The sequence below is a fragment of the Syngnathoides biaculeatus genome, chromosome 5 (genome assembly GCF_019802595.1).
Source record: "Syngnathoides biaculeatus isolate LvHL_M chromosome 5, ASM1980259v1, whole genome shotgun sequence".
In the NCBI taxonomy this organism is placed as follows: Eukaryota; Metazoa; Chordata; class Actinopteri; order Syngnathiformes; family Syngnathidae; genus Syngnathoides; species Syngnathoides biaculeatus.
Genome location: NC_084644.1, coordinates 6077447 through 6094777, shown reverse-complemented (window position 1 = coordinate 6094777; position 17331 = coordinate 6077447). Strand labels below are relative to the sequence as shown.

Here is a 17331-nt window from a genome sequence, read left to right as displayed (position 1 = left end):
TGGGAGGAAACCGGAGTGCCCGGAGGAAACCAATGCAGGCACAGGGAGGACATGCAAACTCCACACAGGCGGGTCCCGGATCGAACCCAGGACCTCAGAACTGTGAGGCCACCGCGCCGCCCTGAACATGAACATTTTTATCGAAATTAACTTTAAACGTTGTCTGCTTCATTCCATCTGACGTGTTAAAACGTGACTGGTTAATTCTGAACGCGGCCACATCCCCGGTTCCGAGAGGGTGTGTGCACTTATGCAACACCATTATCTCAGGTTTATTTTTAACTTCCCCTCTTGGCTGTTGATGAAAAATCTTTTGATTTGGATGAATCCCGGTCTCTTTTTATTTTTGGAGTGGGGATAGGAAAAACCTTTGACCAGGGGTGTGTAAACTTTTTATAGCCACTGCACACGCACTTCACTCCGCTTCATACGTCCAATAAGTACGCGGTTTTGTCGGGGAAAGCAAAAAAAGATGGCACAGGCTTCGGAGAATCCCCGAAGGATGCGCACACCTTGGTGATCACACTTTATCCGAGTGTACAAATACATAAATAGATGATATTTCCCGCCTTAATCTTTATTTTTCCCCCCCTTTCCTCTTGTTCTCTGCGCCAAATGTTCCGACGCCCAAAGAACACGTCAGACCTGAGCGGCGGGCGGTGTTTTTCCAGCTCGAGAGTCCAACCCCACCCGCCGCCGGACGCATTTTTCCTCCGGCTCGGCCCAAAAGAACCTTAAGCCCGGGAGGTGAGGTTACCGTGGCAACGGGGGCCTGGGGGGGGGGGCTGGTTTTCCTCTTAAATATGAAGCTTAATCGTTTACAATTTGTAGCCACCTGAAAGGCGCCTTTACATCTTTTGTACAAAGACGATGTGGTACGCTTTAGGTTGGCTCAGAATCAGAATCAGAATCATCTTCACGTGATTCTGATTTTAAATATGTTCACGTCATATGGGTATATATCATATTTTGCATTATCTAGCTCTGTTTCGGCTGCTGATGTAAAGACGACATTTATTCATCCGAAGTTTTTAAGGCCAAACTCGACGATTCAGATTCTCTTTAACGACGTGCGATCGTTGTGATAATCTGTTCCGATACATATTTCTCAATAACTGCGACTGCAGTTGACTTCCACACGTGTCTCCCATCAGTCTCCTCCAGTGTAGACATTTGTTTTTATTTTATGTACCGCATAATTTACTGCTCACGCGTCAACTTGAGTCATTTCATTCAAACTGAAACCATATTTTGGGGTTTTTTTTCACCATTTTTTTCTTTTTCTCATCCCATCTGCCAAGATTTCCAACTCCCAAAGAAATATTTTTGGGGTTAACCAGACGCTCATAATGTGTGTTATTACACCGATCCCAGAGAGGCGCTTTCGCCGGGATGGAAGCCGTAATAAAAATAATAATACTTTTTTTTTTTTTTTTTTTTTTTTTTACAAAAAAAAAGATGTCCGCTGTGAAGCAGAAGCGGCACTTGCAGTTATGATGATTGCGCCAAAGCAAAGTCGGCAAACAATGAAATTACACTCAGCTCCATAAATCATATCGTCGATTCTTTTTGGCTGAGGAAAGACGACAAGAAAGCAAGTTGGGCATCGCGGCATTGCAGATTTTTTAAAATTACTGAGGGGTGGGGGGGGTATCTAGTTTACAAAATTGCTGCTTTTCACCGAGAACGTGAAAAAAACCCCTATTAATTTGGTTAAAAATATTTTTCAATGATTTAGGGCGCCGGTGTCAAACTCAAAGCCCGGGGGCCAGATCCGGCCCGCCGCAGGATTACATGTGGCCCGCGAAGGCAAATCATGGGCGTCAACTTTGGTGACTCGTGTTCAAATCTGGACAAAATTTTCAAATTGTCATATCCATCCATCCATCCATCCATCCATCCATCCATCCATTCATCTATCTATGCATTTGCTTACCCACTTATCCTCACGAGGATCACGGGGGAGTGCTGGAGCCTATCCCAGCTGTCAACGGGCAGGAGGCGGGCACACCCTGAACCGCTCGCCAGCCACTCAAATTGTCAAATCATAAATGAAAACACTGAGATATGCAAAGCATTTTTTTTGTCTTACGACATATCAACAATAGTTGAAAAACCCATTAGCCTCGAATTCAAAAAATCCAAAACTAGCTCATAAATTTGATGTGTAAATATGATGAGGCGATTAAAGATTTTTATGGCGTCACAGTCATAATGGCCCTCTTGGGGGGGGGGGGGGGACATAACTGCGATGTGCCCTGCAACAAAATTGACTTTGACACCACTGCTGTAGAGTGTGTGATAAAAATGGGAAATTAAATGTTATCGTGGTTCAAATTTGGGGGGGGGGCAGGTTGTTGTTTACACTTTATATTGTAGTATAAGTACAAGAGTTCCCTTTGGGAGATGAATGTACAGTATGATGTAAACGCTGCAATCGATTTATAATCTGAAAATAGCATCGATTCATCGTGTTGTGTGAGTTCAAAGGTCACGGACGCATTTCTGCATGATGGAAAACTATCGAGCGGGGTCGAACTTCAGACTTCGAACCGTGCAACTCATGCGTCGACCTGTTTGAATTTCAAAACAAAAAGAAAAAAAAATGCGTACAAATGCCATGGCGACCGAGACACCGCTTTCACTTGCTTGCCTGGCCGTGAGGGGGCGCTATGACGTCAAACGAGAAGCTGGGGATGGAGCTGGGGATGGATGGAGCGTGATTTGAAAAAAAAAATACATAAAATAAATTACAGCTAATAACCTAACAAAATTGTACAAACACGCTTGAACAGAACATCTTGAATCAGTTATGTAAAATAATATATATCGATTTTGTTCCAAGATGTTAAACTTATTTGCCTTATTTGCTGTAGACTACATAAAAAAATATCAGTCATACTTCGAGGTGATGATAAATGATATTTGATTAATATACGAAGATGATCTAAAACGGTAGAATGTAATAATAATCGCACCGTGTGAGAATTGTGCGCCAGTTTCAAGGCCAACGTTTAAAAAATAAAAATGCATTTCAATTTCAGCCAGTAACATTCAATTTTTAGCTCTTAGACATTCATTACAAATTTAAAAAATACATATCTAAGAACTCACCTCGCATAAGTCTGTCAAATGCTGAACCTAGAGGGGCGAAAAAAACTGTAAATATACAAAGGAAATTTAATACTCATAAAAATAACATGGCCGACATTATATTCCAATAAAAGTTGGGAAAGTGAAGCTGCACTTCCGGGCTTTGCGCACTAGATGGCTACAAAATATAAATAAAACAAACAAACAAAAAAAATAATAATAATTGCTGACGATTATTTGCAACTATAAAAGGATCATTTTCAACACCAGTCAGCAAAATCCCAGCATTAATTACGTCATAATAACACAGAAGCTTTTTTAAAGCGGCTCGGAAACATTTATTAACATTCTTGTTTGGCTTACGTGGCCAAAAATATTTACATTTTTTTTAAATACGTTACACAGTCGATATTCATCTCCTTCGTGTTTGTTTGTTTTTGTTTCTTTTTCCTGAAATCACATTTAATAACAAACAGGATAAATATGCACAGTGACGACCACTTCAATAACAGACCCGTTATGTATCTTAACAACTATTAAATATGTCGATTTTGGATTTAACGGTTGAAATCAAATAAATAGGGCCGAATATGAATGAGTTATTTAAATGGACACACGTGACGTCATTCTACAAATTAAATAAAAACCTCCGGGGAAATAAATCGTTGGCTTCTTGCGTTATATTTGTCGGTGAATAAATTTACAAAACTGCAGATGCGAGTTTTGTGGAAGTTTTGCCATCTTGTGAAAGTGAAAAGAAAAAATATAAAATAAAATATAAGACGTCTAATGAAGACGAACACGCGTGGGAGGCAAAAAAAAAAAAAAAAGTGGAAGTTTGTCAGCCACACTTGTCGCAAACACTTCCGACTTTCTGTCATCGCGCCGCGTGGGCTGCTTCCAATTAAAAGTCGACCGGGGGAGAAAATTAAAAACAAACCCCCCCCCCCCAAAAAAAAAAACGAGAAAGGAAAAAAAAGGCACTCTGGCGACAAAAGTGAAGGAAATAAATTATAGCAGAGTTTATCTGTGATCAAAGCACATCCGTGTCCGTGTTTTTTTTTTTTTTTTGGTGCGGTACGGTGGGGGTGAGGGGGTCCCCCCCCAAAAAAAAAAAAAAAATCAAACTGCAGACGAGGAGCTAACAGGAGCTCTTGAACTTATTGACGACTTTCTTCTCCTTCACGCGGCGGTTCTGAAACCAGATGGTGACTTGTCTCTCGGTCAGGTTGGTGTGGGCCGAAATCCTCCTCCGCTTGTCCTTGCTGATGAACTTGTTGGTGGCGTACTCGCGCTCCAGTTCTTTCAGCTGCGCCTTCGTGTAAGGGACGCGCTTCTTCCTGCCGCGCCGCACCTGGCTGTCCCCGACGCACGTGTTGTCTGGGGGGGGGGGGGGGGGGGCGACGAACCAAAACGTGTTAGTTTCGCCTCTACACCAGCAAAAAAAAAAAAAAAAAAAATCTAAAGGAATCCATCTGATTGATTGTAGGAAAGAAAATTTGCAATTGCAAAAAACGAACGAAAATATACGAAACTACAAAATTTCGTGCAAAATGAGCAATCTTGGATTAGAGAAATTAACGCTCCGAATCAAAATTGGCATTTTATTGTGTTGGAGAAAATGGAAAATACGTAATTGACGTTTTTTCTTTAACAACAGCAATTACGTATATATGTAAACAAATGAAAATAACATTTCGTTATTATATTATCCATTTTGTGGGGCTCAAGATTGAATTGAATAATTTTTATTCGGTTTATCGGTTGCACGACTAAAAATCTGATATACATGTTCGAATTAAGTCAATGTAGTTTTTTCTGGGAGGGGATTAACAGTCCATAATATTTTTTTTATAATCAAATAAAATTGTTTTGTAATTTATATTGATCTCTCGACAGTTTATTTTGCGACGTGTATGTAAAGGTCATTTGCATTTTCTTCTAATTTGCAAATTGGCTGATTAAAATGTTTGGTTGTTGATGTCACTTTAGCACATTTTAATGGTGTGTAACCAGTGTATATGCATTTTTAAAAAAATATTGCAAAAGGTCCTTTTAACTACCGTAAAATTATCCTTGTCATTTTTAATTTCACGATGATCATCATTCCTATGATTCATTTTAGCACGACTTGAATGATGAAAATATTTCAAAAATTATTTAATGATGGAGGAAAACGTTTGGCACAGTGGCCATTCTACATTTAATAATTTTATTTCATTACGGTTTTCACTACCGTGAAAGGAAAATATTTAATTACACAAAGTAAAAAATGAAAATGTGTCGGTGCGTCATCATTGATGGTGGTGGGGGAATAAAAGAATAATTAATTGATGCGTTACTATTCATTTTGTTTTGTCGTTATAATGTTGAAGAATGAATTATAAATTTTATATTACTGTATCGGTTGACATTTTTATCAAAGATGTTTTTTTTATGTGGACGAAAGTCTTTGACTTAAATTGGACGAAAACTCAAAAATTGCGTTTCTTTGCAATTCTACTGCATTATTCTATGCGGGAAAGATGACATTTGATTTGAGGAGAGGTAAGAATATGAATAATTAGTAGAGCAAAATGACACGACATTGGGAACTCAAACAAGTGAACGCTCCTATTTCTTTCCTCAACTGTGCAATTTTGTGACATGGAAAGAAATCTTGTACACGTTTTTTTTAAAAGGTCCTCGTGTGCATTCCCATTTCGGAATTATTGCCCAAGCACAACCAGTGTACAACATGCCATACCCCCCCCACCTTCCCGTTTTCACAAATGTAAAAAAAAAAAAAGTGGCGCAATAAACCCCGATGCGCGCGTGCGTGTCGTCGCATTTCACGCCGGGGGGCACCGCAAACATTGCGCAAGTGTCGCCTCTCACCTTGCAGGGGGGACTTCCACAGCGCGTTGGCCTGAGGCGGCTCCTTGGTGCAGTACACTTGGCCCGCCGCACTCCAGCCGTTGCCGGTGATGGACCACGGCTGGTAGGGCTCCATCGGCAAGAGCGGCTCGTGCCTGGGCTCGGGGGGCGCACCCAGCGCGGGAATCACGGGCACGTCCAGGTAGCCCGCCTGGTAGGGAGCCGTGGAGTAGCCCTGGTAAAAGGTGAACTCCTTGGCCCGGCCGGAGAACTCATCGCCGGGCGCCGACGCGTCCTGCGCGTACTTGTCCGCGTAGGAGGCGGCTGGCGCGCAGGCCTTGACGCAGCCGTGGGAAGCCGGCCTGCACTGGTAGTAGCCACCCCCGCCGCCGCCGCCGCCGCATCCGCCTCCCCCGAAATATCCGTACGGGAGGGACGCGTTGGGCGAGCTCTGCGTGGCCGAACACGGGCTGCACTGTTTGGCCGGCTCCCCGTCGCCGCCGCCGGCGTAGGCGGCGCTGCTCGGAGCCAGCGAGGCGGGATGCGCCAGCAGATTCCTGCACTGGTTGGGCGCCAAGTTCCCCCCGGGGAACCCCGGCGCGTCTTGCATGTTCTTGCCGAACATCAGCGGCTCGGCCCAGTGCGAGTGCAGCAGCAACGACGCGGTCATAGCATGTCCCGACACATGCGCGCGTGCGGCTCTTTTTCCTCCAACCCCCCGCGACCGAATGCACCCAGACGGGGACTCTCTGGCAGGGGGAAACCGTGCCCGCACCGAACCGTCGCGAGGTTATTGGCCCGGGCCAAACACGTGATATGCAAAGGAGATGATAAAGGTCCGCACGGGAGATAATCAAGCACATCGGCCCCGCGCGCACCCGCACCAACAACCAACTACTCCTCTGGTTTTTTTTAGCCATCAGAGTTTCTATCGTGCTCCAGACGAAATTATGAAATATTGACGCACGGCAGCACACGCACCTCAATTCGTAAAAAAAAAACAAAAAAAAACACTTAATGAGTCCAAGGTGCAGCTTTTTAAAAACCCTAAAAGCAGCTTTCGCACAGAAGTCCACCAACATTCAAATCACATCAACATAGCTCCTTTGTGCACGAAAAAAGATGTCAAGACCAATTAAATACAAAGAATTAAAAAAAAAATAGAGATAAGCTACTAACATTTGGCTGCAGTGTCATCGAAAGGAGGGCAAGCAAAACCCGGCTGGAGTCCAAGGTCAAGTTGAAAAACAAAAGAGCGACAAACACAATAAAAGAGAAGCTTCACAAAAACAAAGAAACTCTCAACCCCCATTGAAATGCTCAATGACAGCAAGTGCACAGAATTTGCACAGGCAACCTCCAAACGTTCAAAAACAAAACATGGAAGACAAAGTTGAGATTTACCATGCATGCCATTTTTTTTTTTTTTTTTTTTTTTAGTTATTGCATTGCTGCATTTACAAGTTAACCTAATTCTGAGGCCTTCTTACATGTATTTTAAAATAGATTTTGTCACCTTTTGGAGGCTGTAAATTTTAATGGGCCCAAGTTCGTCGCTTGCACAGGCAAGTGTAACTACATTCACGGGGATATCCGTACATTTAATATTAGTTATTACACTGTAATAAAAGAGATTAACTCGATTCGCTTAATTTAAAATCAATCAGGATGTGTGAAATGAAGATACTTCATCTTTTATTAAAATCGCAACCTAGTAGGTAGTAGTTTAAGTAGTAGTTATATAGCTTTAAGTAGTTTAACAGTTGTAATAAAAAAAGCCTTTGATCTCAGCTGCTGCATTTTATCCTGCATATTTTTGTAGTACTGCTTGAATAATTCTGAGCTCAAATGTGACGATGACTGGCTATTGTTTAACTTCAGTGGAAAAATCTTGGGCCACCATATGATTAGTTTTGCACCAACCCCGTGCACAAATGCTGATAGTGAAAGCAATTCAGATATTTGTAATTAGCTTTGTTTGTTAGCTAGGAGGCTACTTCCTGGTTAATGGAGGACGAAAGGGCGGGAGTTTGCATATCCCGGATTTGAATTCGGCAGGAGCGAAAACTCTCCTCTAAAACAGCAACTTGACGTGCAAGCTTATGTGATCAATAATATCAATAAGCACGAAAGAAGCCTTTTGAGCATAAAAGGGCGCGCAGGCCCGAGAGCAAAGCGGCGCCGTGTTTGCCGTACCCATCAAGCAGATGACAACACGGCTCTCAGCCTGTAGCGCTTAATGGACTTTTTACGGGCTTGTCTTGTGATCGCACGACCTGTGGCACCTTGGCCCCTCGGTCGCTCTCTGTGGAGGAGCAGATCAGAAACAGGCCGCAGAAAGAAAGAAGAAGAAAAAACAAAGTGAACATAAAACGACTCACAGTCCGCGCCCCGAGTTTGTAAAAGGATTGGAAAACAACAAGGAAAATCTATATTTTAATCGATAGGAATTAATTTGGGAAAGTGCTTTTGATTATATTTGTGGGGGGGCCGAGGGGTCCGGGGGTTCACTTTGGAGGCTTCTCAAGGTGTTGCTATGTTACGTTACTACCGGGTGAATCAAACTGGAAGCGAATAGAATCCATTAATGATAAACTCGGGTGAATATTAAAAATGGAATTTGAATAAAAATAAGAAAAAAGGTTGTCACGTGACATGTACACCCATCTATCTATCTTCTTTGCCGCTTATCCTCACGATGGTCGCAGGGAGTGCCGGAGCCTATCCCAGTTGTCAACGGGCAGGAGACGGGGAACACCCTGAACTGGTCATCAGCCAATCACACGGCACATTGAGACAAACCGCTGCACTCACAAATCACACCTAGGGGCAATTTTAGTCTCCAACTAATGTTGCATGTTTTTGGGATGTGGGAGGAAACCAGAGTGCCCAGAGGAAACCCACGGAGCCACGGGGGGCGGGCGGGGACAACATGTAAACTCCACACAGGCGAGTCCGGGATTGAACCCGGGTCCTCAGAACTGCGAGGCCAACGCTTTACCGGCTGCTCCAACGTGCTGCCACATGTACACCCTATCGCATAATTGAATAAGAATACAAGTTTCAGGAAGTCAAAGTTGGAGACAGGTCATCGTCTTTATTACTTTGCAAGCTATCATGTGACAATCATACAAATTTCACATTACCGATGAATAGAGAAAAGAGGAACATAAAACGATTGCAAACGTGAAAACAAAGTCTCATTCTGTAACTAAACTCCCCGCTTGACACGCGTTGTGTTGTAAGTCCTACTGTTGGGACAACCCTAAACCTTTTCAACGCTCTGCATGTCGGACAGAAAAACCTCCGATAGGGAGAGGAGTGTTGCGTTGTCGCGTAAAAACGTTGTTTTGGGACCTCGTGTCTCGTCTCCGATAACTTTGGAAGAGTCCTCGTGGGGCACCCCCGAACGACTACGACGCCGAAGCGGTCCTGTGCGGCGACTGATCCGCTTAAGGTAAGGCTCGCGCGGGACGGAGAGGAGGGGGCGCCTCACTGCTGTCCCTCCTCCTCGCGCAAGAACTGGAACACGGAGGAGAAATCTTTACTGGCGTAACCGCGGGCGCACATCATCCGGTACATCTGATGGGCTAAGGAGCCGAGCGGTATGGGGGTCTTCGTGTTGGTGGCTGTGTTCTGGGCCAGACCGAGATCCTGAAAGAGACAAGGAGGCGCTTATCTGGGTTCTCACGAGAACGCAAAAAGCAAAGCAGTTGGGAAATCCAAGATCAGCAAGTAAAGGATTTTAAATTTGGGGGGTAAAACGCATTCCGATTGAAGCAACTGTGTAAACTTTTGTTTCAAGCACGACAATGACAATATAAAAATCACTTCAGAGGTCATCTTACATGTAAAACTCCTGCTCGGTAAACCACCTTCACAATTATTTTGAACTTTGTAAAAATTGACAATCAAGTAACCAATCTTTACACTGAAATTGCAATTTTGAATATTACTCATAAAAATGGTTTCATTATAGTGAGAATTTGACCCTGAAGCGTCATTTGCCATCATTTATCGAGTATAATGCGTCCTGAAGTATAATCCGCACCCCCAAAAGCTGACCCCCCCCCCCAAAAAAAACAGGAAAACCCTTTTACCAATGTATAACGCGCACCACCAATTTTCTGCTATCCATATGCTCAAAATATTAGGAATTATCTGTATTTCTATTTTGCTAAGTTTTTAACTTTTGTTTGTACTTGTATTGTTTTCCAAAAAAACGTCTGTACAACAATCAATAATAATAAATCATTGTGCACGTGCTGATGCAGTGGGAATATAAATAAATATAAATAGCATGAATATGACCCAGTCGAAACACGTGCACGGACCTTGGCCATGAGCTGCGTGCCGAAGCCGCCCTGGTAGTTATTCGCCGACGGGACTCCCTCCATCACTCCGGGGACGGGATTGTAGGTGTCGCTGGACCAGCAACGGCCCGAACTCATGTTCAGGATCTTGGCCAAGAGTTTTGGATCAAGACCGAGTCTGGAAATGAGGAAACATTCATTTAATTCGTGATTTCGGGACAGATTCCCGTAGAGCAAACCGTCAGATGCCATTACCTGACTCCCAAATTCATTGTTTCGGCGGTTCCGATCATTCCGATAGCGAGCAGCATGTTGTTACAGATTTTAGCGGCCTGTATAAGCAGTCAACAAGAACACAACGTTGAATGAGTTGAGCAACTGTCGCAAAAAGGTCAAGTAACCGGAGTCTTGGCAAAGAAATCCCAGAAAGGGTTGATTGACCGTTCCTACCTGTCCAGTTCCAACCTGACCACAGTAAACCACGTTGGCTCCCATGCAGCTTAGAAGCTCTTTGGCAGCCGTAAACTCTTCCTGGGCTCCTCCCACCATAAACGTCAGCTTCCCTAAATTGGCGGCACCCACACCTGACAAAGAAATCGTGCGACCGTCACGCTTCGTTGGCGGTTTGAAATTTTTCCGAGAGGTTGACGTGCTTGTGAAATTGCCGTGCGCGTTCATATTTGACAGATTTTGCCCCGGGGGCAAATTAACCACAGAACAGGTCTGCTACAGTGTAATCATGGACCACTTTTAACATCTAAAAAGATGTTCTGCAAATCAATTTTTGAACTAAACCTACATTTTTTTTTTTTTATTCCTAAAGAATTATAAACAGCTACCAGACGAACCTTTTACAACTATTTTGCATTTCAATGTGATTTACAAGGGACTAAATGAGCCGTGCACACCGAAAAGCAACCGATCGGGCTAGTAAAGTAGAACTTTGCCCTAAAAGTATTAACGCCGTTAGAGTTGCTGGTTCATACGGTGTAAAACCACGTGACACGAGTGCCAGGAAATGATTGAATCAGTCATCGAGTTTACAGGACGCGAATGGAAAGAGGCCAAGACTTCTTTGAGGTCTCCCTGCTACTCGGTCTTGTGAGCAATTTGGCACTGCGTCATTCGGTTGGACAGTAGATGGAGTCACCCAATTACACATTTATTTTCAAAACAGATTTACAAAGCATAAAACTCCAAGGGGTGCTTTGAGGCAATTCTCAACATTTAGTCAGTAAGACTAATAAAGACGACCATGGATGAGACAACTTTACAAATAAAATCTGTACCAAAGTCCAAACCGCAGATGTCCCTAGTTCTTGATTTCTTCTCAAAAATATTCTATAACAACTTTCCTTTTTCCCGAGTGACGGTGACAACCATAATTTCCCGTCCATAATGTGCATTCTCTCCTCCCAAAAAATTCCAGTTTCAATAGTGTGCATTGTACACAGGTATAAGGTTGAAAATAATGTATTCTGCCATCTAGTGGTTATTTCAAAGCTTTAAACTTTCATTCCAAAATGCCACCGTCACCTGGAGGTTATGAGAAAGGTGTACACTTTCATTTTAATAAGCCACCGCCACCAAGTTGTAGCCTACACTTTCACTCGAATATGACAGACATGACATTACATATGGCTGCATGTGTGTACAACTGTGCTCATAAGTTTACATACCCTGGCAGAATTTGTAATGCATATATTAATTTCTCCATGGCAATGTTTTGTTTAATGATAATGCTTTTGTGAAAAGCTTGACCGTTTAATTTGAACCCCTTTAAAATAAAATTAAACATGTTTCACCTTGTCCTTTAAGTTTTCTTATAAATTTTGCCACGGTAGTTAGCATATGAGCACAATGGTGTGTCTTCTAATTTACCAAATAAAATTAGGGCTGTGAAAGTCAAAATAAGAACAAGTAAATTACACGAAAAAATTATGTTAAAGATTATGCGTTGGAGTGGAACAGTGGGGAACTGGTTAGAGCGTTGGCCTCACAGTTCTGAGGACCAGGTTTCGAATCCCGGCGCCGCCTGCATGGGCTTTCTCCGAGCACGTCGGTTTCCTCCCACATCCCCAAAACTTGCATTAATTAGGGATTCTAAATTACCCTTAGGCGTGATTGTGAGTGCGACTGTTGTGTTTCTGTGCTCTGTGATTGGCTGGCAACCAGTTCAGGGTTTAACCCGTCGCCTGCCTGATGACAGCTGGGATGGCCTCCAGCACTTCCGTGACGCTTGGGAGGCGAAGCGGCTCAGAAAATAGACAGATTGATTATGTGTTAGCTAGGATAGGCTCTGGCATTCCCGCGACCCTTGTGTGGATAATTGCATAGAAAATGGATGGATCTTAAAATTAAGTGCTGAATTTCAAGACAATTATTTGAAAAAAACTAAAATAAACAAAATATAGATTTCTTGTTTTGATCTTATGGGTAGACAAACGCATGTATTATACATAGGTAGAAGGATTTTTCCAGAATTTTTGAGGTCAGCTTTAGGGGTGCGTATCACACGTGAGAAATTACGTTAAGTTAGCGCTCTAAACTAAAAGTACAATCACTCCACTCTGAAGAGAAATCACACGGCAGTTCCCTCATCTGGTCCTGACATGGTTTCACAGGAAGACACATGCTGACTCAATTAGGTTTTCAACTCCCTGTGTGCTTTTAACCTTTATGATTTAACCATACGGGATTCAATAGTAATTGGCACGCCACCATACTTCTTTTGATTGCTGCACACGGTTTGCCTCCTATGATCTTAGCATGTTGATTGAAATCAGACGTACTGTACACACAATTTCAGACTCCTGTCGCCAGCACACTTAATTTTTGTTCAATTTTATTTTGTTAGCTAGGCTGTGACATGAGTCAACTTTCAATTCGAGGTTGACTGAGTCAGTTAAACAAAAGGTTATTGTGGAACCTATTCTAAACGTTAACCTCACGATGAAAAACTACATGTGTAAACAAATTACAAAGTCTTGTAGTTTCAAAAGGATTTTCTAGATTTAAGTTTGGAGAAAGGAGAGACACCAACACTATCAAGGCTTCAGTCGGTCGGTCGACCGTGGTGACAATTATTCAAGACAAAACCCGTATTTTAGCGCATGTGAAGGGTTCCGTTCCTATGTCGGATACAATGATCACACAACAAGGTTCTTTGATACTTGGGGGAGATGGAGAGGATTGCGGACCAGGTTCCTTTGCAATGGCTAAACACACCCTCCCCTTCTTCTTCTCCTCCTCCTCCTCAGCAATAATGTTAAGTACATCATCTTGCTTATTGCAAACTATTTGTTTTTTGTATACAAAGTATTTTTATGTAAATTCTGACTTTAATGCTGGAATCCGACTTAAGTCGCTACTGTAGGAATGGATCTCAGTCGTAGACTGAGGACTCCCTGTACAGTTTTGAATAAATGGCAATAAGTGCTTCTGAAAAAAGGAAGGAGCATCAATTATGTTAAAAAAAAAAAACATTTGTCACTTCAGTCATGTGACAAAAACAAAAATCACAAGCGTATTCAGTGTACAACATGAATTTAAAACGGCTGTGTAGAAACGACCAACTCCAAATGATCTCAAATCAAATAAAGCGTCGTAGCAAATGCACTGTATGCTTTTATGGCAATGCACTAGTTAAACCCATTCAATTTTCAAACATATAAGGCCCGACCAGATGCTGCGCTGCCACGCAGCAAAAACTCTACAACGCGGTGATGACACTGTAGCTGGTCCATATAGATTTTGACAATCACCGCTAACATGGTCCCATCACTTCTATAGTTGTATATACCAAGGATGAAGATATATGGAAATAGATTAATGCCACCAGGATTTGAATTGGAAATGTAAAGTAATCACATTTTCCAATCAATAGTTGCTACAATTCGCCATTTGAAATTCAAACGGCTACAATTCGCTGTCTAAAATTCGTCTGTGGCACCAGGCAGGGTTACTTCAGGTCAGAACCGAACACCCAGCCAATCGCAGTTACGCTTCTTTAGTCACGTGACGTCACATACTAAGAAAGTGTAACTGGATTGGCTGGGTGTTCGGTTCTGACCTGAAGTAACCCTGCCTGGTGGCACAGAAGGTGAATTTTAGACAGCGAATTGTAGCCACTTGAATTGTTGACATTGAAAAGTTAACACTGAAATACAACTATTGAAAATGTGATCACTTCACATTTCAAATTCAAAACCTTGTGCCACTAATCTACTTCCATAAAGATAAGAGGTGAACTCACATTGAAACAAACGTAAGAAAAAGACATTTGCTCAGTACAAAATTGCATGGAAAACAAAATGAGGACTTACCTGCTAAAATGCCCATTATGTTTGTTAAAATAAATGCAATGGGGCATCTTGCTCAAGTCTGCAGTTTCAGACCACCCACCTTATTCAGGCTCAACAGCAGCACACCAACCACATCCTCAAAAATGGAGAATCAACACCCTGTTGCGCAGTTGGTCGGGGCTTAAATTATGACCTGCAGCCCAACTGAGGATGTGTGTGTACACACGGGGAATCGCGCGCTCTGTCTATATTCCAATTAAATACCGCGTATAAAAATTCACCTCCTGACACAGGTGCGTCCATAAAAACCGCTCCCATCTTCTCCGCAGCCGCCGCCATCTCTTTTGAGACGGCTGGGTCGATTGTACTGGAGTCGATGAGCAAGGAGCCTTTCTTCACTTTCCTGTTGTTAACGAAGGGGGCTTGTTAAATTAGAATCTGAATTCTGAATTATTAGTGAACATAAGGAGGCATTACTTGAGAATCCCATTGGCTCCGGTATACGCGTCAATAACATTGGGATTCGAGGGAAGCATGGTGATGATGCGGTCGGCTTTTTCCGCGACCTCGGCAGGATTATCGACAATCTGAGGAAACGCACAAATGTATGGATGGTTGAATAGCGCAAACAGGTGGAAGCAGTTTAAGATCTAAAAAACAAAAAAAAAAAAAAAAAAAAAAAAAAAAAAAAAAGGTTGAACATCTCTTTACTATCCCACCTGGGCACCCAGCTCTTGAACTTCTTTGCAGGACTCCGGGAAGACATCTGTGGCTATGACTGGGTATCCGTTCTTCAGCAAATTCTTGGCCATTGGATTTCCCATATTTCCAAGGCCAATAAAGCCCACCTGTGTCTTGGAGGCCATGGACCTCGTGGAGGCTGGAACGGAATGGTTAAATACTTAGCGCCAGGGATCCTATGGAACGTTCTTTAGTTTTGCACAAAAGCCCAACAGCTATCTATGAATACATTATAGAACAGGGAAGATTGACCTTAAAATTAAGACTCAAAAATCAAATTACAGCTTTTAAAACATTTTTTCTTCTTTATCGAAAAAGGATTATGATTCCCTGCCTAAGCTTTGATTTGATTCAACTCGATGACACACTGTCATTTTTGGCAAATCTTGTCACGCTGCTAATGTTACTGCAGCTTTCTGAACAGTTGTGACCTTTATGTGGAGCCATATTCCATCTATTACATGTCCCACGCTGACCAAGGCGCACACGCCAGAAGGGATCATCAAACTGATGCATAAACTCAAATTCTTCCCAATCTATTTAATAATTCTGCTCATCCATGTCTGTTGTCAACGATAACATTAGTTCCACTCCAGTTATCCCACGGTCTGTTCACATGCAGAGTTGCACAGGTGATGCAGGAAGGAAAATATTTGCATCTTGGAAACATGTGTCTCAGTCTAAAAGTTTCCAGCAAGGGGACTAACGACTGATTTGGGGGCGTATTAAAGGGTAGCGTTGTCTTTGGCAAATTTAGCAAAAAAAAATTGCTAGCGAGGTGTCATATTGTTGCTAAATATGGCAATGACATGTGGCTAATTTGGCAGTACTGACTGGCCTTATGTAACTAACTATTGTCAGCAACCATGTTGTACATTTTAACACTTAAAAAAAGGCATATTTAAATGGGCTATTAAAATTGCGTCAATAATATGCAAGGCAAAGTTTGCTATGGCATGGCGGTATATTCTCAGACATATTATGTTGATTCCGAGTTAAAATTTTACTCAAACTGTCCGATAACACAGCCAACAAGAATTTCAAGATTGTTAGTTAGAAAAACTAGCTGTATACGTCCTTGTGATTGGATTGTATAAATTGCATTTTTTGGGGGAAAAAAATAAAACCACATAGACATAAATAAATTATAATTTAACATTTTAAAAAAAAAAACTTTTCCTGCTTCAATTGTCGAGGATTAGGAAGAGCCAGTCCAGAAAGTAAGTGGCGTTATTACATAATTTCCAAGACTCAAACGGGGGCAATCATTAGCCATTTATTTCCATTATTCGTTTTTGATGGCGCCATAGTTAGCATATTTTCTTCAAAGACCACCATTAGCTTGCAAACGAGATGAACCGGAGACAGTTAAAAAAAAAACAAAAAAACAAAAACTCCTGCAAATGAGTAAATGAGAACCGAAGCCCCCTGAACTAGCTTAACAGTGTGTCGAAAATGGACCCAAAGTTCTCTTTGAGTTCCTAACAAAAGTACGTGGATCTCTAGCGAGAAAGCAGTCTTAATTCGTCCAAAAGTATGAGCAGCGCGTGTGTAAGGGCAGTTCGAACTCCTTACCAATCGCCAAGTGAACATTCTTGCACCGCCTTCCAACTAGGTACAGAGTACCCCTCAGCAGGGCCGCCATATTTGTCTCCTCGTTACGTGTCTTCCTGACGCAATGCTTCGTTATTGAATGACGGTATCGTTGGCCAATCACATAACGTGCTTACCAAAAACCGAGTCAATGGGCTACGGGGGCGTGTCATAAATATTTTTCAACCGTTTGCTGAGTTGTCTACGCACCGTGAAAATAAATATATATATTTTTTTACTTTTGACAACATTATCACATTAGCCTTGATTTTATAATATGTTATATTCAAAGATATATTAAGATATTAATTATTCACGATATATTCGTTCCCCATTCGAACTCTCAAACTTGCGTATGTCGTGTTGCCAAAGACTGAACAACGATTTTATAATGTAGGTAAATCACTCCAACCGAATATAATTTACTTTTT

The 17331-nt window shown here is 42.2% G+C and overlaps 2 protein-coding genes across 2 annotated transcripts; both read right to left on the bottom strand.

Annotated features, from left to right (window-relative positions):
• Positions 1 to 4234: 4234 nt before the first annotated feature.
• On the bottom strand, positions 4235 to 6634 carry hoxa13b (homeobox A13b). The gene is made up of 2 exons (XM_061820243.1): positions 5971 to 6634; positions 4235 to 4473 (listed from the first exon to the last, which is right to left on the bottom strand). The coding sequence occupies exons 1-2, from the start codon at positions 6617 to 6619 to the stop codon at positions 4235 to 4237; spliced, it is 888 nt and encodes a 295-aa protein (XP_061676227.1). The 5' UTR covers positions 6620 to 6634.
• Positions 6635 to 9026: 2392 nt separating this feature from the next.
• Positions 9027 to 17041, bottom strand: hibadhb (3-hydroxyisobutyrate dehydrogenase b). Its single transcript, XM_061821135.1, has 8 exons — positions 16883 to 17041; positions 15286 to 15446; positions 15044 to 15153; positions 14848 to 14969; positions 10713 to 10846; positions 10518 to 10594; positions 10284 to 10440; positions 9027 to 9603 (listed from the first exon to the last, which is right to left on the bottom strand). The coding sequence occupies exons 1-8, from the start codon at positions 16950 to 16952 to the stop codon at positions 9442 to 9444; spliced, it is 993 nt and encodes a 330-aa protein (XP_061677119.1). The 5' UTR covers positions 16953 to 17041; the 3' UTR covers positions 9027 to 9441.
• Positions 17042 to 17331: the final 290 nt, after the last annotated feature.

Excerpts from the sequence above, each read along its gene's own strand:
- hoxa13b (XM_061820243.1), bottom strand. The coding sequence starts at position 6,619 with ATGACCGCGTCGTTGCTGCTGCACTCGCACTGGGCCGAGCCGCTGATG. Across the intron at positions 4,474-5,970 it reads GTGGAAGTCCCCCCTGCAAG|ACAACACGTGCGTCGGGGAC; the intron begins GTGAGAGGCGAC and ends CCCCCCCCCCAG.
- hibadhb (XM_061821135.1), bottom strand. The coding sequence starts at position 16,952 with ATGGCGGCCCTGCTGAGGGGTACTCTGTACCTAGTTGGAAGGCGGTGC. Across the intron at positions 15,447-16,882 it reads GAATGTTCACTTGGCGATTG|CCTCCACGAGGTCCATGGCC; the intron begins GTAAGGAGTTCG and ends ATTCCGTTCCAG. Across the intron at positions 15,154-15,285 it reads TTCAAGAGCTGGGTGCCCAG|ATTGTCGATAATCCTGCCGA; the intron begins GTGGGATAGTAA and ends GCGTTTCCTCAG.